Here is a 26034-nt window from a genome sequence, read left to right on the forward strand (position 1 = left end):
CAAAAGCAATATGTTGTTATTAGCTACCTAACAGTACAGAAGGAAGTGACATTGGGCTAAATCAAATGCCACTGAAGGCCACCTTGGTTCTGGTGTGGATAAAATGGGAGACCCCTGACGTTGGTGGTTGAATTTTTCTGTTTGATGATATTTTGTTTCTCTACAAAGCCGACACAGGGTCTTCAATTATATTAACATGACTTTAGGTGTCAATGCATTTTTAAATATTAAACCTGTAGGTTACCAAGCAAAAGAGTTATGAGACACCATTACTCTGATGCCGAGTAATAGAACTAAAAACAAAACGAATAAAAACACACACAAAGTCCTTCTATAATTTGTTTTTGCTTTTTCCATTATCTAATAAATTGCATAGGTCACTCATTCCCCCATCTGAGAAGTTTAGAGGGGTGTTATCTCTTTGGTGGAAATGCTATTAACATAAGAGGGAGAAACCCAAATGCCCAGTTTCATGGTGAAAAAGCTTGATACTGTTCTAATCAGACTATAGAATCTTCTACCAGTTGACGTCAGACAGACGCCAGCTGAGATATAATTTTACTGTTTTTTCTTTAAACTCCCATAAAACTTAGACTAGTAAAGAACTTGGGCTGCAGTTGTTGTATGTACATGTATGTCTCAACACCACATGAGCCTTGGTGTCTTACTCAACAGTCTCCTGCTTGCAGTCAGTCAGTTCTTGAGGATGGCAGAATTATATCGGTCTTGTTCCTTATATCATTTATTGATTGAGTTGTACTCCAAAAGAAATTCATTGGAAATGTCCTTGCATCAGTCCACTGGCTTCTGCTTTTCAAAAAGCTGTCCACAGAGTTGGAATGTTCTTTTGTCTGTCTTTGTGTAGTTTTGTCCAGGATACCAATTTACCAGTAACTGTCTTTTCCAGATACAGGTGTATTAAATGTTGTATTTTTATTTTTTCTTGTCCTTTCAGCGTTTCCGTGAGTTCAGGGTCACCACAGTGGATAATTGTCCGCATGTTGATGCCCTTCGTGACAAAACCCTCCCCAATTTTTACCGGGCTTGAACCGGCACTGCACAGCTGGGGATGGGAATGGGCTGTTAGGGGTTCAGTGTCTTGCCCAGAGAAACTTCGACAAAAAGCCGGGACCGAGGATCGAACCACTGACCTTGTGGTATGTGGACGACTGCCTTACCTTCATAATTATTAATTTCACATTGACTGCACTTAGGCAATGTCCATCTAACTACCTCTAGGACTTTGGAAACCAACTGTGTTCACTAGTGTTGATTTAGAGGAGTTACATAAAGGGGGTGAATACTAATGCAACTATTTTCAGTTTTGTATTTTCACATAATTTATATAACTTTGTAATAGACAAAGTGAAAGAATAAGTATCTTTACTTTAATTTAACCAAATCTCTACTCAGATACAATTTTCATGTTATAAAATAGTAATATATCCTAGTGCCCCAATTTCTAACTTAAATTAAATATATACAGCTGTATCAATACAAATCTTTTTTTAAACAGAAGTAAACACACCACTTTGTGCATATACACTTTCTCATCTTAAAATACCAGGTAGGGAGAAAGATATTTAAAAAATTAAAAATGGAAATTAATTTAACATTTATTAGTTTCCTGCCATAACAAGACAGCTGCAGCCGTTTCCTATTTTGTCTCATCAAACTGATTAAGCCAATAATTATGCCTTCTCATATTTACTGTTCCCAGAATGAGAACTTGGTAATTTACATAGATGCATCATTGCTCATTATCAGTCAGTGGCTAATTAGAGAACCAGAGTCAAGAGTGTTTAAATAGAAATTTATATTTACATCAATATGAACATCAACAGAAAAAAATCTGTAATATACATCCTGTAAATGACAGCTTTACCTTCCTCCAAAGTAAAACAACCCAAACAATCTCTTGCCTCTTTTTGCCCTTCAACTTTACAAAGTTCCTTTTCAGCAAAATTTGCACATAAAATGAAATAGTTTCCTGAAAAATAGAAGAGATATTGATATGTATTAAAGTGGATTTCCTTCCATTGGTAATTCATTTTCACAGCAAGACATGCTTTGTTTGTTTTTTGGATGTAAATACTTTCTGTTGTGGGGTTGCAAGTTTCTAGTCCTCTTCACACTGCATTCATAGCTTCCCATGGTGACCCAAACTTAGCCCCTTGTCCTTTAACAATCAATTGTTATTATATATCCATGATATGTACCCATTTACCACCAGAATAATATAACACATATAAAAATGTACACCAGAAACATCCGAAACTATACAGAGATATGGAAAATTTTCTTTGGATTGTGCATATTGAGACGTTAGATTCAGCGACTTGAGAATAACAGTCAAAAGAAGGTGAGAATAAGGATATGTGGACGCTGCAACAACAAGGCCTGTTGATGTACTAAAGGGTGTGTTCCCATATTCAACGGACTGCAGACAAATACACACAGCTCACTGCACACAGTATCCCATAAAATAATATTATGTAATTGACTGCCCTGACAGAATTCACCTCACCCAGCTTTTAATAAAAGATCTGACGGTGTGAAAGCTCAAATCTTTAACTAGTCAGATCGTCACCACTAGCAAAAAGTGCCTCACTAAAACATAAAATACATGACTTTTTGGAAAATAAAATAATAAACAGCATTTGGAAAATGACAAACAAAGGAAAGGAGACTCAAACATGCCTGCAATATTTGCAAAGACATTAGGAAAAAAAAGCATATCAATCAAATCAACATTGACCTATGGGACACAAAAATACAACCAGGTCTCTTACTTTGTGCAATAATGGGCCTTTAAAAAGCATGTTTGATATATTTTGTAGAATATTTACAAATCATATTCACAAAGTACGTTTGAGACATCTAATACTGCCGTACCATTTGTTTGCTCATAACAGGGGTAATGATGCTCAGTTACAGTCTAAAGCATAGAGGCAAGAGTTATTGCTCCAATCTGCATAACACAGTAAACTGTGTGCTTATAGCTTCCAATGACTTTAAGAATGAGGCGCGTCCAAACGATTAAAAACAGAACAAACAAACAAACAAACAAACAAACAAACAAACAAGAAAACCATTGTTGTGAAGGCATTGAATCTCTAGTAAGGCTGTAATGATGAAGAAATATTGCATCAATCTTTGTTTCACACAGATGCCTCCGGATAAAGTGCAGCCACAGCCAGTTTTACCGTAGTCCTGTTCTGCAGCCTGGCTGTGCCCATCAGCTCCAGATCATTCATGTGAACACACAAACACACTCATGTTTGGTGTCGGTGCTTCACTTAAATAAGGTTAGAGCATGTGAGCTTTCATGTGGGGATGAAACCTGATGCACAATGTCCTCCTAGCCCACATCCCCCAGATTGAGCAGTGTGATGTGCTGAATGTATTGTGTTTTTGCTGGGAAACTCATACTCTGTGTGTATAGGTCCTGCTCCCCTCCTGGGCCAGACTGCTCTCTCACAGCTCAAAGCCTCCAGATTCCGCTTTCAGTCATAGGTCCTCAACAATACTTCTGCAGGAATGTAAAAACAATATTATTCATTTGTTTATACACATTTTTCCTTCGTTTTTATTAAATCTTTCCAAACCGCATCTGAATCCTTATGTGTCATCTACCTGATCAGGTCCCATTGGCATTCGTCCCATTACTATGGGGTTTATGCCCATTTGGCTCTGCATTTGCATCTGTCCTGGCATTTGGCCCATCTGTCCTGTACCAGCCGCGTTGACTGGCCCAGGTCCACCCATGGAGTTGTTCATCATCATGGGTCCAAACTGGCCCTGGTTGCCCTGCTGGGGGAACTGTTGCTGTGGGTAAGAGCTGAAAGAGGAGACAAAAAGAAAACATTGTGACGGATGAGATCTTAAACCACAAGTGCTAAAAAGTAAAGTCATGGGTCAGAGACACCTTATGATACCTACTTGTTGCGTGCCATGCCCCCTTGTGGCCAGCCCTTCATGTCTCCAGACGGATACATTGGCCCTCCTTGTGAATTTCCCTGCATCCCTGGCATCATGGTGTTCTGAGGAGGACCTCCCATCCGTCCTTGCATCATGGTTCCTGGTGGGCTGCTAACTGGAGCCATGAATGGTGGGTCCCCCTGCTGGTTCATCCCTGCTACTACAATAACAACAGAAACGCTATGAGTGTCACATGAATTATGAAGGGGGAATTATACAGACAACCACATCTGGGTTGGTCAACTCACCATAGTTACCTCCATAGCTGAAGCCCTGCTGTCCAGGTTGGTTAAGGGGGGGTCCTCCCATGGGGCTGTCCATTCCTCCTGGTGCAGTAACATTAGGAGGAGGACTGAAGCCTCCTGCTGCCCCCGGCTGCTGCTGTTGTTGCTGCTGCATCAGCATCATCATCCTCTGCCTGCGCACCTGGAAGGTCATCATCTCCCTGCTGCGCTGTGCTATCATCTGCGCATTCAGGAAATTTGGCTAAAGAGAAAAATACAGTCTAACCTTAATTCTGCAAATGGTGATTTGACTGACTTTATTAAAAAGTGGCAAACAAATCCAAACTACATTGGTTGTGAGGAACTGCTAACTACATACCTGACCACCCATGCCAGGCTGCATGCCCGGGCGCATGGCAGGGTTTACTCCAGGCGCATTTTCCATCTTCATGCCTTGTCGGGTCTGGTTCATAAACTGCCAGATCAGACAAGACAAAAATACAGTTAATTGTAATAGCGTGCTTATTTTGATGTTCATTATGATATATTAAAAGTAGGTATGGTGAGGCTGCAACTAGTGCTAATATTGCTATCACTGCCTCTGTTTTCGAGTTTTGGTGCAACTTGAAGCTAATTAGATAAAATGGTCCCCTCGTGCTTGTGTAGGTTTCCTCCAGGTACTTTGGTTTCCTACCACAGTCCAAAGACATGCGTGTTAGGTTAATTAGTAACTCTAACATGTCTGTAGTTGTGAATGTGAGTAAATCTCGTCCCTGCCTTTGTTCTGTCCCAGAGATAAGTGTGAAAAACAATTATACTAAAACCATGTTTCAACCATGTTTATTCTGAGGACTTTTGGAAGCCAATTTAATGCAATTTCTCATTTCCAACATTTCAAATTCCCTCATTCTAAAATGTCAAAAAGCATAAAACAAAGAATATTTTCATCAACAAAATATTTGATGCTTACTGTACTAGTACAAATATTTCTTAATTGGTAAGAAATTAATAAAAAGTTAACTTTAATTAATCAATGCGGATGAAAACTGTACCAATGTAATTTTTATTAATTTAATATAACCTTCTTAATACATTCTGACCATTTTGGTTACTTGTGATGATAAAAAAACATTTGTACTAACATGTGCATTATTATTGTGTGTATGTATGAAATATATGTTGTATTAAATTTTACATCCTTATGAAAGAACAAAATGGACTAGCTAAATGTACATTCAGCATTGTGTTAATGAAAAATATGGGCATGCAAACTTTTGCATCACACTGTAAATAGAAGGTAAATTTTAAGTTTATTTTCTGTCTGTGCCTGATCACCTGCTGCCCTTGCAACCTCTGCTGCAGCTGTAGTCGAAGAGGGGCCTTATGTGAGCCCATGCGAGGTCTCATCAGGTTTGCCCGGGGGTTCCCTATAGCCCCCATGCCTGTCATGCCAGGGAAGCCTGCCGTTTGACCCATCTGATTCATCATGGGGTTGAAGCCTCCAGGAGACTGGCCTTGAATTGTGCTGCCACCGTAGCAAGGCTGCATCCCCATTGAGGGGGGCCCTGGGGGCCCAGGATAGCCCTGGCCGTACATGGGTTTTTGATCTATGCCTATGGAAGAGTCCGGACCTGGGAAAGGCTCTGATGGTGGGCACTGACTTGAAACGTGATCCTGGCTTTGCTGGTGACCTTCAGGTTCCTGGGACTGGGGTACAGGGAAGGTTTATGTAATACCATTATAAACAAAATAAGGTTTAATGCAATGCTAATAAAAAGTTGGTTATGATAAACTGATAACTGACATAAAAAAGCAAACATGAGAAACATGGCTACAAGAACAAGCTTAAGAGATTGCTTGCATACAAGATGCTGCCCAAGACAAAAAGCTTATTACCCTAATGCAAACTGGCAATCAATTCTAAACTAATTCCCTACATTTAAATAACATGAAATGCAAAGTTAAGCTTAATTTATGCAGTGGTTGGGACCACCGTCCGAGCTTGAGAACAAGTTCTGGTTTAAATGCTCACGGACTCAGCATTTAGTTAAACAGAAAAAGCAAAAAGCATTTAAACCTATAATTACTCTTTTAAGTTACAATAAACTATACATTTTTAAAATCAATAACAACAGTCAATTTAGATCCACATTTAATATGTTATCTACAAATTGTATATGTAATATATATTGTATACTGTAGTGTGCAGTGTACCTGGCCTACTATTTCAGGGATGCCTAGGGCTCGGTCTATCTCCTGCAGAGCAATGACATCAGCAGTGTTGAGCAGAGAGTCCAGCTGGTCCAGAAGTGCACGCTCATCACTTTGACCCTCAGTGCTGGCCAGGGGCCCCAGCAGTTCTTCCAGTGGGTGTGGAAACTGGTCCCTAAACCAACAAATCACCCACGTTACATTACTTTTCAAAAAGCAACTGAAGACACTTTTAATGTTGTCTAATTAAAAGTTGAAGGTTTACCTATTTGTGCTACCCTGTGGTCTGTCCATTCCCATGGCAGAGTCTGGCCAGGAGGGTGACTGAGGTGGGGGCCCATGTCCACCAAATGGGCTCATACTCATATTGGCTTCACTAGTACCTGCAGGTGAATTCACAATAACTTCAATTTATTATTAACCAAACTGGAGTTACACCTTCACAACCCAATAAAGAGACATGTTAAATACCTGTATCCATGAGTTGATGCTGAAGCATAGACCTGGTGTTTCCAGGTACACTATTGGAGCGATTTATCATGGGTCCTCCCATTGGGCCAGTGCGACCAATGCCTGGATGTCCTGGTCCACCAGCAGGACTCCCAGTGGACCTTGGCATTCCCCACTCCCCCGGCCCTGTCATAGGAGGGCGGTGGGACATTCCCATTCCTCTGCCCATGCCTCCTAAAAAGCAAAAAGTCCATTTACATTCAGTGTTTTGTCATTACTATGGCAATGCCTACCTAAAATTGTAAAAGTAGGTAATATTGAAAAGATAAATAGTCCCATGATGAGCTATTCTGTGGGACCCAGGCCTATAAAGACAGACAGGGTGGGCATGCAAAAAAAACAAAACGTGATTAAGTTACTTGTTGGATTGCCTGGTGGTGGACATGGACCCATGGTTCCAGGAAAGCCATTTGGCACGGCCCCAGGATGGATCGGAACATCCATGTTCTCCTGTTTAACCAATGTGGGGCAGGGGACGTTCCGCCTCACAGCCAGACCACCTCCCACTGCGCCCTCACGACTTATGGGTTTGGCATCCATAGATAAGGCTCTCTGATAGACAGCACGCTGAACTGGAGGCATGGGGCCTCTCTCCCCATCTGAAACACACAGAATACAAAGGTGAGCTTAGATACTTTAACACATTTAGGTTCTAAGATTAAAATTGCAAATGATGTGTCCATGATGTGAAAACATCAAGTAAGAGTTGAAAATGCATGTGACATCTTGCTGCTTCCATAGACCCCGTGTCTTCATAATAATATTTTGCATGCATGCATTTTTTTTAATTTTTGGGTTTTTTATTTTTGAACATGGTTTACAGACTAGTGATAATTTAGTTTGACTTACCATGTAGACTGTCAGGTATATTTCCTGGTTTGTTTACCACTTCTTTCCCCGCTCTGGTGTCTGGTTCAGGATAGAAGCCAGAGTTGTTTCTTGGGCCAGAGAGAATTGTCTCCAGGATTTCAGTCTAAACAACAGAGACAAGTATGATTGGAAAACAATATTCTACAGAGCATTTTAAACTATGTCTAAGAACATGTTATTTGTGGAAAATTCCTTACCTCATCGGATGGCTCCAACTTGACCTTTCCATCAATGCAGTGTGGATCCGAGCTGTTGACCCCTGTCCCATGAGCTCCTCTTCCCTCCAGCTCCTCCACTTTGGGCTTAATATTGCCACCTTCTTTAGAGTCGTCCTTATTGAGAAGGTAGTGAAGGAGGGCATGCTGCTTCTCCTTCTTAGGGCTGTGCTGCTCCTGTTTTGATAGAACACCTCCAGGGGCTGCAGGCCCGGGATCTGGTGCCCCTGGATCCAAACCGCTCTTCCCTGTGGCCTCAGCTGTGATGCGAGCCACATCATCAGGAGTGTTCCCATTCTGCAGGAGTTTGTGGAGTATCTTGTGCTTTTCCTGCAGTGACTGATTTGACAATTGTCCTGTGCCACCAGATGACGACACAGTGCAGTGACTCCCGCCAGTAGAGGACGACACCCCTGTTGATGCAGAGGGGCTAGTAACGCCTGCGATTCCCTCTTTAGTCTCAGGCGTGGAACCAGGTCCGGAGCTGGGTGTATGACTAGTTGGCACCAGCTCATCTGTAGGTGAGGTGAGGAGCTGCAAAAGTTTCTTGTGGCACTTGTTGTCAGGGACACGTCGGTTGGATTCTCCTGCAGCCCGACCCACCTCACTGCTGGCCTGGCTGTCTGGCTTGTCAGGAGGGCCTTCACTGGTGGGGGTGTGTGGATGCTGCTGAGACTGATGTTCTCCTACAGCTCCTAGTGAACTTACTGGGCTCTTTGAGTCGGAGTAGGCTGGGAGGCCTTGTTTACAAGGTCCCCCTGATGCATGGTTGGTGGAATTGATGCTTGGGGAGCTATCAGGCTTGTGGGAGGTGGGAGAAGTGATTGGCGAAGGCATTGGATTTCCTACTCCCTCACTAATTGCTTGGAGGGCATTCAATGAGCTGCTGGAGAAGGTGGTACCTCCTCCCCCACCTCCAGAGTTACCAGGGTGACTGGAGCTCATGGGAGAGTTTATGCCTATGAAGGACAGTTAATTCATCACAATCACCAACTCAAGTGAACAATTCATGAATAAAACACATAGGTAAAGAAGTTGTGTAATAAAGTGAATTAAATAAAGCTGCAAATAAAGTTCTTGAGAAAAATTTTGGTTCATACCTCCAGGAGAGAAGGGGCTAACTCCTGTCTTAGGGCTTCTTCGTACTCTGGGTGAAACCATGACATTGTGTGGTGGCATGTTAATCCCTGGACTGGCCTGGGGGGGACTGGTCATTCCTATCCCATACCCTCCACCCCCTCCACCCCCCGGTCCCCCTGCACCTCCGTGAAATTGACCCGTCTGCTGATGCTGGTGCTGCTGGTGATGCATGCCATGGTGGCCCATTTGATTCATGGGACCCATTTGGTTCACTGAGTTCATAGGTGAGTTCATCGGATGCATGGAATTCATTTGATTTATCTGATTCATATGACCCATGTTGTTCATCTGATGCATGGAATTTAGTTGATTCATCTGGTGCATGGGATTAATCTGATTCATAGAATTCATTTGATTAATTTGGTTCATGGGATTCATGCGGTTGCCCCCAGTGTATGGAGGTACTCCTCTTTGTGGCACATTGCCCTGTTCTGCCATGCTGTAGCCCCTGTTCATGCCCATGTTCATCTGTTGGTTTGGATTGTTCATGCCCATATTTTGAGGCCTTATGCCTCCTCCCTGGTTCCCACGGTAACCATTCTGCTCCCTGTAGGAAAATACAAAAACACTAATTGAAACCATAACACTAACCATAACACCATAACACTTGTTTGACTACATTATATTCTAGTTAACTAGAAGTAACATAGTATAATATTATAGTATAAGTATTTGCACCTTTGTAGCAAGTGTGTGGACAGGAAGAAGTTTGGTTCATTGGTGTTTGGATTCTTGCAGAGGTCACTCCTGGTCTGGGCTGTGACTGGGGTGCCATCAGAGAGCGAGAAGCGGTAGAGCGGGGTCTCTGCATGGCCATTATGGAAAGCTGGAGCAGAGAAAATGAAGGACGTTTCATAAATGCCAAGCAAGTTCCTCACAATATACACTTTAATAAGGTGTCTCACTATGCTCAGATTTTTGGTAATTCATACACATGCAAAATTATCATGGGAAATGAAGTTGCAATCAAATCAGATCTGAATGTTAATAAAAAGCTTTGATGAGTCCTGATGAAGGGAAGAGATCTGTTGGTTATCACAAAGGAGGTAGAAGGTAGAGAGGTGCAGGACTACATACCATCTTGATAGTGGCGTTTGTAGGACCAGGGTTGCCCCTCGCTGCGATTGAGGAACATTTGCATGCAGCGCCTCACCAAGTCCTCCCAGCCTGGGCGCATAGTGGTGTGAAGAGAGCTCTGGTGTTCAATTTCAATCAGTTTACCTGCAATAAATGTTACACAATTGGCATTACACAAAGAATAATTTCGAGGGTTGGTAAAGGAATTCGATCTGGTGTATCTTCTTTAAACAGTAAATGCAATCTCTACATATCAAGAATAACATTTCATTGTGGTGTAAATAATTATTTTTACAGACAAATGGCACTCAGCCATGTTACCTAACTAATGTTAGGTAACATGGCCATTGTTAACTTCTATACAAAATTAATACACAAGGCAACTACTGTGCGATGTAATAGAAACCTACCAGTCAGTTCATGGCGCGTGCTAAATCTCTCGGTCCTCTCTACTGCAGTGATGCGTCGTGCCACACAGATCATACATGACTGCAGATCTGAGTAAGAGACAATGCAACCTTTAGTCCTCATTTAATTAGACTGGATGAGAAATGAAACATGTTGTGTTGTATTTTTGCACAAATTGACAAAAAAACAAAAACAAGAGAGAATGACAATAGACTGTAAGCCAAGCCTAATACTGACATAAACTAATTTTTAATCTGAGGAAAAAATTATTTCAAGACAGTTACTTTACCTTCTCCCTCCTCCATCATAGCCCGTGGCTGAGTGAGGGCAAAACATTGCATGGTCTCATAGCGCTGGCCGATGGGCCTCTCTTCTGGCAACCCATGACTCTGACCGTAGACAAAGTTCACCAGCATGCGACAATTAAATGTGTGGCTCTTTTGTCGGGGTGCCTCTCCACCCCATGATGCCCCATTTGGTGCTGTAAAGAATAAAAAAAAAGGATACTGGTAAACAAATGACCACATTTCTTTGTGTGTGCAAAAAAGTAAGTAAGCGACTATGTATGAAGTGTACATTTATGTGTACATGTTCTTGATTGAGGTTTAACCCACACATGTATAAACCCATGTCTCACCACTAGACTTGGGTAGATTCTTGTGAAAACCTTCTCTGTCCTCATCATGGATGATGTTGTACATGCTGGTGTTTATTAGCTCCTCCTGCTTGTATTGCAGGTACTGGGTCACATTGTCTGACACAAATACAATGTTTCCTTCTCGGTTCACCACAAACAGAAAGCCATCCAAAGCCTAATGACAGAAGGGCCATAAATGTGCAGACATGAATGGAAGAAGACTTAAAATGCACTTAACAACATTATATCACTAAACTTATTCCTTTAAAATTTCCCCCTGCTAGATACCAGCTGACACATTTTTATCAACTTCAAGAGAGCAAGTGACAACAAAGCACTGGTCCAGCATATGGAAGGACGACTAATTGGTGTTAGTCTTTTGTCCCACAGCGATTGTCCCCAAGCTGACCTGTAGGAGTAGAGGTCCCAGATGGTCCTTGTCAATGACCCCTTGACCAGTGGAGGACACATCCGCCTTCTGGACATCATCATCACTGCACGAGCCCTTTCCTAAAGACAGATAAAGCACATGATACTGCTGAAAAAGAAGAGGATCATTTTACAACTAACTAGGCATCTGGACTTTGTACTTGTTGGGTTACATATTAGTGACCTAAAAATAATTTATTTTTCACATTTACTTACAGAATATGAATGTTTCCAACCAAAGTAAGAAATATCTCACCTTTCAGTATATTAACTCATACTCTTAATAACCATAACTGATGTATTGTTTTAAGGCAACTATTCTATGATTGACAGCTAGTTGCTTCCCTTCATTCAATGTAATAAAGTACTTTTCTGACCACCAGGTGGCAGCATAAGTAGTTGATACATGGTTGGCATGTCTTTCTATTTTTAAAATCAGCATGTGTCTGAGGCTTTGTTAGATACCACTCACTCTGTATATCGCTTTCATCTCTGTCACAAGACACTATGCCAGATGACAAATGATGCCACTAGATAGATTTCATTTCATTTTAAAGCATTTTGTACAAGCAAATGGATTTGAAAATGCTGACAGACACCTGAGAAACTGATTGCAATGAAGAAAAATGTGTGAACTGGGGGAGGGAAAAATGTGTTATAGGGACCACTGTGAGAAAAGAGGGAAAAATAGGCCTTCCATCATTCTCATTCTGTAACTATGGCAACCTGGCAGCACAACACCAGGGCCAGCAGTAGCCAGCTGTGACCCTCTGGGTAGATTCCAATGTGATTGCTCTCTTTCTTCCTTATCCACTTAACCTCAGAGATATAATCTTAACCAGGTGGAAGACATATGCTCCTATACCCTTGCAATCATGTCAAATCTGCAAAATAACTTGAAAATGGCCTAGGAGCCACTCTGATTTCTGTATCACCAGTGTTATTAGTCTCCCAGAGAGAAGCAGGGTTTGGCACTTACAGATACAGACTGTCACTGACAGCCTTGAGCCATGACCACCAAGAAGTGGTCTCAATTACTGGTGTTCATTTACCCCCAGACACAAACAGCCATACTGGCTGTTGGTCTGAAGTAGCTTGGCCTTGAACCAAACACACCACTTCATCACTAGCATCACCTGTCCTACACCAGGGCAAAGGAAAAGAGTCAGCCTATAACTTCATTCACTGTTTACTCTTCCAAATCTGTGTTGTCGAACGATAATCAACTTATAGTCAAATGTACTCATGGCCAGGAGTGCATGGTGTATGGGTGTCATTTGTACAGGGGTAGTACCTTGCTCTTTGATTTGTCTGATCTGTCTCACAGTCTCCTTGAGGATGGCACATTTGTCAGGCTTGACGTTGAAGCTGTCGATGTTGGAGAGGTTAGCAGAGATGAGCTCAGCCAGCTCCTCAATGTACTTACTCTCCTGCTCTCTCCGACGTTTGTCACACCTGCCAGGACGCCAAGGGGATTAAACAAGTTGCCATGACAACCTAACCTCCCCATGCCTCATCCGTACACAGGCCATACAGCTCAGATGCCTCAGATATTTTGCTAGTAGCAACCACACATATGAAACACAGGGCCGGAATGTTTACATGAGGCCAGGGGCTGGATAAATGACCTGATGCACTTTCTGACATTCATACAACACACATGCAACACCAGCCGACAGTGGATTTATATATAACACTTAACAGAAGAGACAGCACTCACCCTAAGCCTGGTGTGTCACAGGTGGACAGTTTACGTTTGCGGTCAGAGCACAGTGGCTCCAACGAGTTGTCTCCTATGCCACTCATTTTCAGCACATATCAGCACCTGAAAGCACATTCACATATGCACAGCATATTTATTTGCAGGCAGGACATATGTAATGAGAGTGTAGTTTTACATGCTCACGTGCATGTGTGTGTACGTTACAATCTAATCAAAGGATAAGTGTGGATTGGGAAGTGTCCTGAGCACTTAGGTTTTTGCCAAATCCCCTCAGACATTATGTCAAAGCTTAGTGTTGAGTAAGAGATAAAACTGCAAAATCTCAGAGTTATTAAGGGGATAAACTAAGTGGAGATTCCTCAGTATATTCCTACAGCAATATGATGGTAGGCTATACAGTTAGTAAGGCAGCCTTGGCTCCTGCTTAATGCTTGATGGCAGTGAAATCTCATCTGTTCCACTGTGAGGAGCAACTGATGATGATGTAGTGATTTGGAGCCTCAGGGGAGATGGGTCATTCTGCGTTCAGCCAGCATGCCCGCTAGAGTGATACCACTTTGCTAGCAGTGCTAACACACATTGAATATAAAAAACATTTCTACTACACTCACATGTTAAGGCTTGTTGTAGCAGAGCCTGCAAAAGAATTGGGTTCTTGTAGCTACTGTTCCAGCAAGGTACATATTCATCAGCCTGTCTAACTGTTTAGTAAAAACACCCACTCTGCTCAAGCTTATGGAGCCTAGAAACTATCCAGACAAGGATCCACAGCATTTTCCAGGGACTAGTAAAAATTATCCTTCTTCCGCATTCTCTTTACTCTGCACTTTCCATACTAGGCTTTAGTCATAGGCTTTAACTCCTCTTTTCCTCCCATACCTTCCTCAGACAACCCCTCCCTTGTTCTCCTGGCATATCAGTACTGGACTGGGGACCCTGCCCTTGTTTTCTGCTCTGGCATTGCCCTGTGAATGACCCCCTAAAAGTTCATGTCAGAGGAAACCTCTATAGCTAGATTCTAAGGTCACTGCTCTTTCCTATTCCCACCCTGAAACACACACAAAGCCGTAGCGTGACACTGTACAACCACATTGTTTTACTACAAGTCTATTCTGGACTTTGAGTCTACATGTGTATGTGTGCACACACAAGCACTCTTAAACACTGAGTGAGCTCATTCCAGAGTGGAAAACTGTAGAACGGATGGTACCCATTATGCAATTCCTTTTCCGCAACGGCAGGCTAGGACATGAAGCCCATTCACTCGCTACTACCAGTGCTGCTAAAAAAGCACCAAGTTTCAGACACCCAGTCTGCACCATAAATCTGCATCACATGCTTTGTGTCTGTCTACCTTTCACCACCCCTCTCGAGATCTGCCTGTCCTGATCCGGCTATGACTCCTGCTGCCCTCCCTTCTTTCTTTCTTCCTTCCTTCCTGGTTTCTGTCCTAAGGTTCACCTCTGCAGCAGTGGAGAAAGATGACATCAGCCCTCTACCAAGCTCACATCCCGAAACGGACAAACAGCACAGCTGAGGCTGATGGGATCCTTATTGAGAACAAGGAAAGCACTGCAAGGTAGACCAGCTGCCACTGGTTGTGGGGAAGCAATGCCAAAACCCAGAGTGAATGTATACAGGTTTCTACATGAAAATACAGTTAATGCACACAACTGCAGTAAAACTACCATACAATTTATAGTGCTTTAGTTTTCACAACATTATATCTGATTTATTCACTCAACTTGCATATTTTAAAAAGTTGAAATTATCTGAAAACTGCTAGCCCAAGTAGGTAAAACCTCTACAAGAGAGCAAGCAGCCCAACCAGAACCCCAGAGGATTCTCAACACGCCTGGCGCTATGCCACTGGACTGAATCTGCTTCATATGACAATGGGAAACTTGCTTAGAAATGAGATGAGACACTGCACAAACTATCAAGTTCATAGATAGCAGCTGCCAATGTGAGAAATATAAGATCTCATAAGTAAAAATAAAATGTTCTGAAGCTTTAATAGACAGTCAACATGCAGTGTGTGTACAAGTATAAACGAGTGTATGTATTTCTACATATACCGTATCCTCACCTTGGCCAGGACAAGCCCCAGTCAAGCTCCATTCAGGGTCTAGTTTTGCTTTAATGTCTCAACATCTCCTGAAAACAGAAGAGAATAAGGTCATGAACTGTGGTGCTCTCTGAATCTCTAGATGTGTCAGCATAAGTTGATAATGGCACTCAGCTTTCTTTAAAACTATCAGGAGCTCTTTATATGTTTTGCTTTCACAGAAATTCATGGGAAAAAAAAATTTCTAAAATTGCACAGGAAGCCACAGCAGATAGCATCCTGTTTGCGTCCTCCCCACCGCCAGTTCCACTGCGTCATCATTTCCTTTTCCTGGAAATGTGGCCACTCATCCACCCTATTTACATAATATGTTTATTAGGCTGGTTCATTTTCACCCTGGTTCCTAAACACCTTATATATTTGCTGCTGGCCATTTGAGGCTTTCTAATGCTTAGCAAACTCAAAACAAGATAGAAAAAAAAAAAAAAAAAAAAAAACAGTGTACAAGCAATCCATTCCACAAAGGTCAGAAAGTTCCTGCAAAAATGAATCAAATGGTTTCTAAATTTAAACTCTGACCGGACTTTTCCTGGTTGGCTATATAGTGACGAAGGAATTGCTTCGTTTGTTGAATAATTATTTATAGTAAGTGGGCAGGTCAGTTTCTTTCTCAACTAGCCTTTTTTTAAACACAGTATTTATATTAGTTCGCGAAACATTAGTCAGACACTGCAAGTATTTGCATTACTTTCAATTGTTATAATCATTGTAAAAAAAGGCCTTTCTCACCAAAGCAATTGGAAAAGCTGTCATCACAGCAACAGCATTTAATCGCTCTTTACCTAGTCACCAATATCTGTGTATAATTTTTTCAGTTTTAAAATTCAGTATTACACTTTGATCTAATAATTTTACTCAGGGTTTTCAAGCCACATTTCGTATCAAGGAACATATAGATTATAAAGTCATGACCCAAATACTGGAATGGCCTGATTTTCATTGTGGACACAAACTGCTCCAAAACCATTGACCTTTAGCACCACCATCCCACTTCCAGAGATAAGCCGTTAAAATGTTCTTTTCTACTTAAGAATGTGATAATACTGCTACAATACTCTGTGACTGCCAGTCACTTAAAAAGATTTAATAAATTAAATTCAACACCAACACAACAACAACAACAAAAAAAAAAAACTATTATGACACTACAATTAGGTTTGGCCTTATTATTCATAAGTCTAACTCTTGGACATTAAAGCTGCACACACAGGCAGTAGTTACAAGCTTGCTACTTACTCTCTCTGTGTGTGTGCAAGATGCTTCACCACAGACCACTGATCACATCAGTCCTCAGCGCAGAGCTGCTACTGAGCTAATGCTGCAGCTGAATTATTTAACACAGAAATAGAGAAACGAGCTCCCATTCTTTCAACTGTTCAACAGTTCTGATCAACTTTTTCAAAGATAAGACAATAAAAGAAATTGCTGAAAAAAATTCTGTTTTAACTTTGTCATTACTGAGTGTAGATTAATGAGGAAAAGCTTGGTATAAAGTCTGCAATGAGAGCTCCCCAAGAAAACAAATAACACACAGACACGCACAACCTAAACTCCAGGTGTCTCAAGTGCGAGAAGGACAAAAAAGACGTAGTAGTATTTTGGTTTCTGTGCCAAGTTGTGAGAATTCCATCACTTTTCAATTCAATTAAACTCAACTTTATTTAAATGGCGCCAATTCAAAAGAAAGTCATCTCAAGGCAGAACAAGCTTCTTTACAAAATAAAGTCAAGACTATAAAGATGTATAGAGAGAACCCAACAATTACCCCTGGAGCAAGCCCTAGGCCACAGGCCTTTAACGGAAAAAACCTCAAGAAGAACCAGGCTCAGGGTGGGCGGCCATCTGCCTTGACCGGTTGGGGTGAGTGGAAAGTGGAGAGAGAAAAGAAAAAGAGCAACAACAAACAATTGGGCAGGTTGGTAGGACCAGTAGCTGTGAACTGAAAAACACACAGCTCCAAAGCCAGGGACACCTGCAGAAAGAGACAGAGAGGGGGGCAGAGAAGGAGAAAGACACTGTCATACAGTGGTGACAATTGTGGGGTGAGAGGAGAGGTGAGAAGGACAAGAGGAGGAAAGGAGCTCAGTGCTTTAGGGGGTGGGTCCCCTATAGCAGCACGTCTATAACTAACTAAAAGCTTTATTAAAGAGGAAGGCTTTAAAAGTAAAGAGGGTGTCTGCTTCCTGAATCAGAACTGGTAGCTTGTTCCACAGGAGAGGAGCTTGATATCTAAAGGCTCTGCCTCCCATTCTACCTTTGGATATTCTGGGAATCACAAGTAGGCCTGCATTCTGAGATCGAACTGGTCTACTGAGATGATATGGAACTATGAGGTCTTTTATATATGATGGTGCTTGACCGTTTAGCACTTTATATGTAAGAAGTACGGTTTTAAATTCTGTTCTAGATTTTTTTTTAGATTTTTTTTCTTGCTAATACCAGTCAGCAATCTTGCTGCAGCTTTAATTTCAGGCTCTTTAGGGAGTTACTGGGGCATCCTGAAAGTAGGGAATTAACAGTAGTCCAACCTAGAAGTAACAAATGCAGGGACTAGTTTTTTGGCATCACTTTGAGATAGGATGCTCCTAATTTTGGAAATGTTCCGTAGGTGGAAGAAGGCTGTTCTAGAGATTTGTTTTATATGTGACGTAAAGAACAAACCCTGGTCAAAAATAACTCCAAGGTTCCTTAAAGTAGTACTAGAGGCCAAAGTTATGCCATCTAGAGTAACGATATGGCTGGAAAGCATATTTCTGAAACTTATAGGCCCAAATACTATGACTTCAGTTTTGTCTGAGTTTAGAAGTCAAAAATTGTGGGACATCCAGGCCTTTATATCTTTTAGCCAAGGTTGAAGCTTGATTAACTGTTTTTGTTTTGTTTTTTCCATTTACTTGTAGTTGTGTTGGAGTTTTTTTTTTTTTTATTTGCTGTTATTAGCTAAAACATTAGTCACACATCCCATACAAGCTGTCTGCTCACAAGGAAGAAGTTTCAGAACGTGTGTCAGAACGTGTTTTTCTCAGGGCTAGATAAAGAATTCTAAGCCTGTTTCACATATGAAGTTCGGACAATGTCAGGAGAAATCAACATTAGACATTGTCTGGAGTTAAGTTCCACACATGTAGGTATAACAAACAGCGGGAGATCACCCGAGTGAGAAAGCATGCTCATGGAAGAAACTCTGCTTGTTTTCAGTGTGTGGTCAGCACACACAGGAGGCACAACATGATTGAAAACTTTGTGTTTGTTTACTGTGCATCGAACCAAAATAAACAAGAAAATTAAAAAAGGTTCTATCATTCTACTACAAGAAGAGTCGGCTGATAGATACTGAGCAGCGTGTTGCACGCACAAGCTCATGCACATAATACGTACAGAATACTAGGGGACTCGCAGGACAGTCCAGATAATAATAATAATAATAATAATAATAATAATAATAATAATAATAACCAGTCAGGAGCATCTCACCCTGACATTTTAGTGGGAATCACTGCAGTATAGATTAGAATAACATAATATTAGGACCACTCAAAACCATAATGTATCATTGTAAATTGAAATGCGAATAACAGTGGTTTTATGAACTCAAATTTTGATCCTACTGTCTTGGAAGTGAAGCCCTTTCTGACCATTGTCAGAAATTATATTTATAGGATTGATGGAATTTCATATCCACATATTGTAATTTTAATCAGCTTTTTACACTGTGGCATATTTGGTAAACAGTCGGCTTAAATAGCCGTTTTTTTAAAAGTCACTTCATATTTACCCATTCACACACTTGCACATCAATAACGGAACCTGCCATACAGGTGCAATACACCTGCTAGGAACAACTCGGGGTTCAGAGTCGAAATGTACACAGAAGAAAAAAAGAATCCCATTTGGAGTTCATTATCAAGCATTTGCTCAGTTTCTCCTCAGGTGACATACCTCAAGCCATGCTCATTAGAGAAGATGTTATGATTGTAACTAGGTTTTAGAACCAGCAGAGCAACATAAACGAAAAAAACCTGAACAAAAAACACTGTATTTTTAAATCATCGAATACATACACAGTTTAAAATTTAAAAAATACGTTTAATATAATTGTGACATTAATCCTTGGGTGAAGTTTAAAAAGAATAATGAAGTCTGTCAATAAAATCAGTTTAACTTACACTGATGTGCTGAAATGATTTTACACATTGGCACGATCTAGCTTTCAGTCACATACACAGGTGAAATGGTAGCAATGTGAAATTATTTTTTTTTTTAATAGGCCATGTGGTTCCAGACATCGGCTGATGGCAATTGATTAAAAAAAAAAAATCAATAATCGACCTGATCAGTTATGGTGGCTTGTGGTGGTGTAATGATGTGGGGTATATTTTCCTTAAACCCTTTGGGCCCTTTGGTACAATCGTTGAAATGGCACAGCCTACCTGACTATTGTACCAATCCTCTGATGGCTACTTTCAGCAGAATAATATGCCATGTTACAAAGGAAAAATCTTCTCAAACTGGTTTCTTGAACAAGACAATGAATTCATAGTATTCAAATGGGCTCCCCAGCCACTAGATCCAAAAGAGCACCTTTGGGATGTGGTGTGGTGGGAAATCCATATCACAGATGTGCAACTGACAAATCTGCAGCAACTGCAGGAGCCTATCATGTTTATTTGGACCAAAAATTCTAGGAAATGTTTCAAGCACCTTGTTAAATCTATCCCATTAGGAATTAAGGCAGCTCTGAAGGCAAAAAGGTGTCCAACCCGGTACAAGCAAAGTGTACCTAATAAAATGGCTGGTAAGTGTATGGCACAGGGACTATTAGAATCATCATCAAACTGGTGTGATTGTGTGCATTAAAGGGTTAAATGGAGCATTTATTAAACGCTTTACAGGAGATTTCAAAATATTGAGATATATATCATGAATCATGACACACTCTAAAATTATTGTAATATTTGTTACAGGCTACATTACCTGGTCCTTATGTGAGCTACAGCTCTCTGTCCATGAAGTAGGATAAATTGCCCTTATAAGTGGTTTCACAAATTATAGATTTAAGAATGTGACATCGTTGTGCTAAACAGTGTGCTGTTGTGGCTTAGCTCTGAGGCCATTACACAGAAATAATTTACATTTATTCACTCAATTATATTGAGTAAATAAATAGGAATTTACACACATTGAATGAAACACTTTTAAGACTTGACTGCTCACTAATTGTTTTAAAAATGTCTCAAACGTTAACCACTCTCAGCGCATGACATGAACTTTCATTTTTGTGAGGTCTGTGCAAAATGACTGAAGCACAAAAACAAGGGGACCATGAACATCATCACTGCTGTTGCTTTATAGAATTTGGAACTAAATTTCACTGCTTAGCCGGCATCTATCATCTTGACGTTTGGGAATTTCCCCTTAATTTTGAGGGACGATAACTTCCAGAGGCAAACATTTTTCATAAGGCCCTTCTTGTTTCCTTATTGGCCATTTTCCTGCTAACGTCACCCATGATGTTAATGAAACATGGGCTACTGAAACTGGAGCCAGAGGATTTGATGGCAAGACAGAGAATGCTGCCCGACAATAAGATTTAAGGCTGGGGACGAAGAGGACATATGTCAAGCATATGTGTACAATGTTGATGTTGGGAAAATGAAGCTGTAAATTGTCCACAAAAAGCCTCTATTTAGCTGCCGTGGAATTCCAGCAAAGCTTTGAAACTAGGCTGAAAACAACCATCCTTTGGTTTGTCTGTAGTAAAACCTGGTGCAAAGCAGGATTTTCCCATCTATTCTGTATATCTAAAAACAAAACAAAACAAAACAAAAAAACACCAAAGCCATTTTTTCAGTTTCACTAAATTCACTCAGATACGTCTTGAGAAGGGGGAAGCCTCAACAATTGTGACCAACTTAAAGTTATTAAAATTATTAAAGTCACATAAGGAGCAGTCCACAGCACACCTTTCAAAACCATAGTAGTGACGTAAACATGAAAAAAGAGAGGAGAACAGGAAGGTGGAGCTGGAACAGAAAACAGAAAACACTTGCTCTAAGAAATTTACCGCAGTTTGTTAAGCATTTTAGAAAAGCATCAGCCAAAATGAAGCCGCGTTTTTTTAACGTCAAGGTTAAATATAACTGGCCAACAAGTCTGTAAATGACAAGCTGTTTCCTAAACATTGAACATTTGAACCGACCCAAAGTTGACGATGAGAAATAATGTGATGGGAATTTACATTAAATTAAAAAATTGATTTGGTAGCTCTTTCCTCAAACCTGTAGCCATAATGATTGACGACTGTGGCAAGGGAGAGAAGGTAGCAGAGAGAAAACTTCCATCACAGGAGTGTTTTATCTTCCATCTAGGAAAAAAACATCCCCCACCTTCGCACAATGCTCACATCACACACACAGAGATCAGGCAGGCTATGTGTGCATCTTCCCGTTTTTCCTCACACAAACTGGAACATATAGAAATACCAGGGAAAATAAATGAAGGTGGAAACAAAGACATGGCAGATTCCACTGTGTGTGTGTGTGTGTGTGTGTGTGTAACATCTCTTACAGCTATCCATCATAGCATAAAACAGACAAAGAAAAGAAAAGAATAGGAAAGGACCCATACAAGCACAGAATAAACCAGCAAGCTAATCACATAGCAGAGGTGTAATAGTGCATTTATAACAATACTTCATTTTGAATGAGTGTGACATTAAGCCGTGTGGTACGTGTGAGGATGCTGCATCCTCCTGAAGAGTCCAAAAAGCCCAAACAAGATGCAGGCGGTTGCAAAGCTAACATTATGGAAATTAGTTCATTAATCAATGGCTAAGAAGCCTTTTATCTGTTGAACCAGAACACAAGGGTCTGATCAGCCTCCATGCTGCTCAGTCTGATAACACACACATCTTCACTAGCAACTGATGCAAATGCAGAGAGAAGATAAATCTCATGAAGCCACGGAAAATTCAGTATGAAGTTACAGTATGTCAGCCATTATAATTAGTTTTTACAATGTTTATAGGAGCTCATGGTGATATAAAAGACTGTGCTTTAATTTAACTTTGCTTTCATAAGCTGCATTTGTGAAAATATTTTAACTGTTGTAAAAAAACAGGTATTCATTTTCAGACCACAGTGCAGCTCTGAATGTTTTCTCCTTTCCCTTCCTCCCTCCCTACCGCTTGTGTCCTTCTCTCCGCCCTCTCAGTGCGCCCTCCCCCTCCTGCTCCCTCCATCGTCCCTGTTGGATTGGTGGAGTAAACACAGGAAGAGAGCGGGCTCTGTTCCACCACACCAGAGCTGGAGCTGGGCGTTCCTGCAGAGCTCCTGCGCCGGGGTCAAAAGTTTACTGTGGTTTTCGTTTCACCTTTTCTCAGCCAATCACGGCAGCATACTGCAGCGCCTGAACTTTGACCCCTGAAAAGAATTCCACTCAAAAGATGGTCTGACGCCAGTTTCACAAATGCATCCCCTCCCGTCTTTATCCTTACTACTTCTTTTCCTTTCTTTCAACTGGTCAATTTTATATGTTGGCAGAGACACCAGGTACAAGACACTAAAGAAATGAGGCCTACAGGATAATGCAGAGCAGGAGAAAAACTATATTTTTTATTTGCTCACAGTTATGCACTTTCAGAAAACTATCAATACCTGCTTTTTCTAAATCTCCCACTCTGTTGAGCTGTTGACCTTGGCCGGTAAAACACAATTTACCTACCTAGAAATGTAACTACAGGTGACTCATTTTAAAGAAGCCTTTTTTGTCATTGAGCACATATATATATTCCACATACATGTTACAATGACATTCTTTCTCTACATTTAACCCATCCCCCTGGGGGGGAGCAGTGGGCACCTGTGGGGTGGCGCCCGGGGAGCTAGCGCTGAGTGTCTTGCTTAGGGACACACCTGGTGGGTAGGCTGGGATTTGATCCTGCAACTTCTGTATCCTTTCCTGCTGCTCTACCTATTGAGCTTTTAACAGTGCGACACTTAAAAATACCACTATTAAAAATGGGTTCAAATGCATAGGCTGGATAGAGGGGTTGCAAGGACCATGTGTTGAAAAACAAACAGAAAAGGCATTTGGAGGAAAAAAATGGAGAGCTCTGGTGGCCTTGTATCATAACACTATGGAAACTGTTTAGGAATGAAATCAGAGTTGCTCAGTCAAACTGTACACACGCACATACAGCCATAATTCAACTGTGGAGTTGTTTTTGTCTTTGTGACACTGCAGTCTGTTCTCATCTGCTGAGTGATTAAGACTGCACTGCTTCCCTGTAAGGGAGTGGCCAAAGGACAACACACTCAGATTTAATGGACATGTGACTTACAATTGTAAACTGGTGTAGGGACCCCTCAAAATGCACCTGAAAGGCTCTAAGCTCTGGTCTGGGGTCTAAATGTTTTATATTTGCTACTGGTGGAATCTTAGCAACTGTTTCTCTTCTTTAGTCTTCAGATCTAACTTTAGGTTATTTATAGTAAAAGCAGCAACAAAACTTGAAGACGTGTTTTCACCATTTGTGTTGGATGCAAACAGGTAACTGCTTTCAGAAAATGTTCCAAATGAAATTTTTTTCTAAATCAAGCCATGGAAGGGCTATAAACTGGAAAAACTCAAATGTCTTTAATGATACTACATTACTGCACAACGTTGTCACAGCTCGCAGTATTTTTCTAGTTTTTTAAATATTTAAATTGCTAATAACATATAGTGTACCCGATAATTTAATTTTGAAAATAAAAATCTACTTCTGAATTATAATATGCCTAGTGAAGCATTCTTCATTATACTTTGTTGGCAGTTAGCTTTTCTCTCAGTTAGTTAAAGACAATAGACCTGCCTGTCAGACACATCGAATGCCAAGTATAAAAGCTTAACGGCAACATGTTAGCACATGTTGGTAGCGTTGCTGTAAAAATATGAACAGTTTCCCGACAGTACAGTAAGTTACACCACATTAATAAATTAAACTTCAGACAGATCAAACAATTTAGATTATATTTACAGTAAAATGAAAATCCAATGTCTTGTGACTGACTTAATGTCTTGTCAGGCACAAGCAAATCTGACACCTAATATGCTTACGTCACATAAAAACTGTACTTATCTAAATAAAAGTCAGCAAAATACTCTGCACATATTGTACTGATCATCACGCCTTCAAGCTATCTCATGTGTGAAATCCACTACAACAGACTTCTTTATGCTGATTGTGCTTTAGAAAGAATTGTTGCGTGGGAACTATATCCTGCTTTTATCTGTAAAGCAAAAAAAAAAGAAAAACTTCTAGTACAAACAACTTGTCATTCAAAACTAATACTGTAAATAACTGGAAACATTTTCCTTTGGCTTTATGTAGAAAAACCTGTATAGGTAAGATATTTAGTTTCTAGATTGTTTTCCTAAAAAAAAATTAGGTCCAGATAATATAAAAACAAGCTTATTAAACCATATGGACTGACCAGTTAATGTGACAATATATACTGTACACACTTTTATTTAGTGGGGCCTCGGAGAGTGTGTTTGGCCTCCTCAACTGTCAATACACTGCAATGTCTTCTTAAACCCAAACTCTTTCATATGATTTCAAGCGTGGCCACATGAAACAGCCATGGATTATAATAGTCTATATCTTTATGATACTTTTAATTAAATAGGGGCCTTTACCTTTCCTATGTTTTACATAATCCTAAAGAATCCCTTCTTCCAGTAGGGCAACAGCATTCAAATGAGCCTACAAGTAGCCTACCAAAAGAAACTAACAAAATGAAAATATAGAGTTGCCATATGTAAAACACCTACAAACAGATTACCAGATCAGACTAATGGCCTAACGCTTATGGAAGATGGAAGACAATATAAAATCTATGCCACTGGTCAGGGCTGGGTGATATGGAAAAAAACCTTATCATCAAATCTTATCTTTTCATATCGATATATAAACCAAATTACTATTTCTGTCCAGCTTAAAGGTTCCCTGTTACTTTTAAGAGTGATAAGAAAATAGAAGTTTGATAATAGTTTTAATTTTAATTTTAATTTTTTATATTTTTTTTTATTTATTTTCTTTCACAAATTTAACATGACAAATGCACTGCAGAACATTGTACAACCATTTCAAATAAAAGTAAGTGTATATAATAAACTAGAGTTTCAATTATGACCACTCAGAAGCTTTTAGGTTTTACATGAAAACCACAACAACTTAACTCAAATCTAAAGGTAAAATCTTAAGAGTTTCAAGTTTAGAGGAAAAACAGAAAATAGCATTTATTGTAAGGCATGGAAATGGTTGCTCGCTGGATGTTTTAGGGGGACCACCTGGACTTGAACTTTAAAGTCTTGGATTGTGGACAGCTTTATATTTTAAAAAAGACATTAGTGGCATTATCTGTCTTTGAGGCAACGTGGCTTGGCAATGCATGCTAGTCTGGCTGTTGTTGGACTTTAACTAGCCAAAATATCTC

At 40.5% G+C, this 26034-nt stretch overlaps 1 protein-coding gene across 5 annotated transcripts in view; it reads right to left on the reverse strand.

Annotated features, from left to right (window-relative positions):
* Nucleotides 1-1799: 1799 nt before the first annotated feature.
* The window catches only part of LOC137127598 (nuclear receptor coactivator 3-like), a 29452-nt gene continuing 5217 nt past the window's right edge, over nt 1800-26034 (reverse strand). For 2 of the 5 annotated variants that reach the window (XM_067504763.1, XM_067504764.1), the window contains 22 exons: nt 15515-15582; nt 13423-13527; nt 12997-13157; nt 11683-11783; nt 11274-11448; nt 10926-11117; nt 10639-10725; nt 10229-10372; nt 9830-9977; nt 9112-9698; nt 7994-8970; nt 7776-7899; nt 7286-7525; nt 6888-7100; nt 6682-6799; nt 6420-6591; nt 5541-5912; nt 4585-4680; nt 4230-4467; nt 3943-4141; nt 3637-3841; nt 1800-3532 (listed from right to left, as the gene is read on the reverse strand). In XM_067504763.1, the coding sequence (XP_067360864.1) occupies nt 3521-3532; nt 3637-3841; nt 3943-4141; nt 4230-4467; nt 4585-4680; nt 5541-5912; nt 6420-6591; nt 6682-6799; nt 6888-7100; nt 7286-7525; nt 7776-7899; nt 7994-8970; nt 9112-9698; nt 9830-9977; nt 10229-10372; nt 10639-10725; nt 10926-11117; nt 11274-11448; nt 11683-11783; nt 12997-13157; nt 13423-13508 (4647 nt within the window). In that variant the 5' untranslated portion in view covers nt 13509-13527; nt 15515-15582 and the 3' untranslated portion in view covers nt 1800-3520. The remainder of the gene's footprint in view (nt 3533-3636; nt 3842-3942; nt 4142-4229; nt 4468-4584; nt 4681-5540; nt 5913-6419; nt 6592-6681; nt 6800-6887; nt 7101-7285; nt 7526-7775; nt 7900-7993; nt 8971-9111; nt 9699-9829; nt 9978-10228; nt 10373-10638; nt 10726-10925; nt 11118-11273; nt 11449-11682; nt 11784-12996; nt 13158-13422; nt 13528-15514; nt 15583-26034) is intronic. The other 3 variants (XM_067504767.1, XM_067504766.1, XM_067504765.1) reach the window with 3 other exon arrangements.

Source organism: Channa argus, chromosome 5 (assembly GCF_033026475.1).
Source record: "Channa argus isolate prfri chromosome 5, Channa argus male v1.0, whole genome shotgun sequence".
NCBI classification, from domain to species: Eukaryota; Metazoa; Chordata; class Actinopteri; order Anabantiformes; family Channidae; genus Channa; species Channa argus.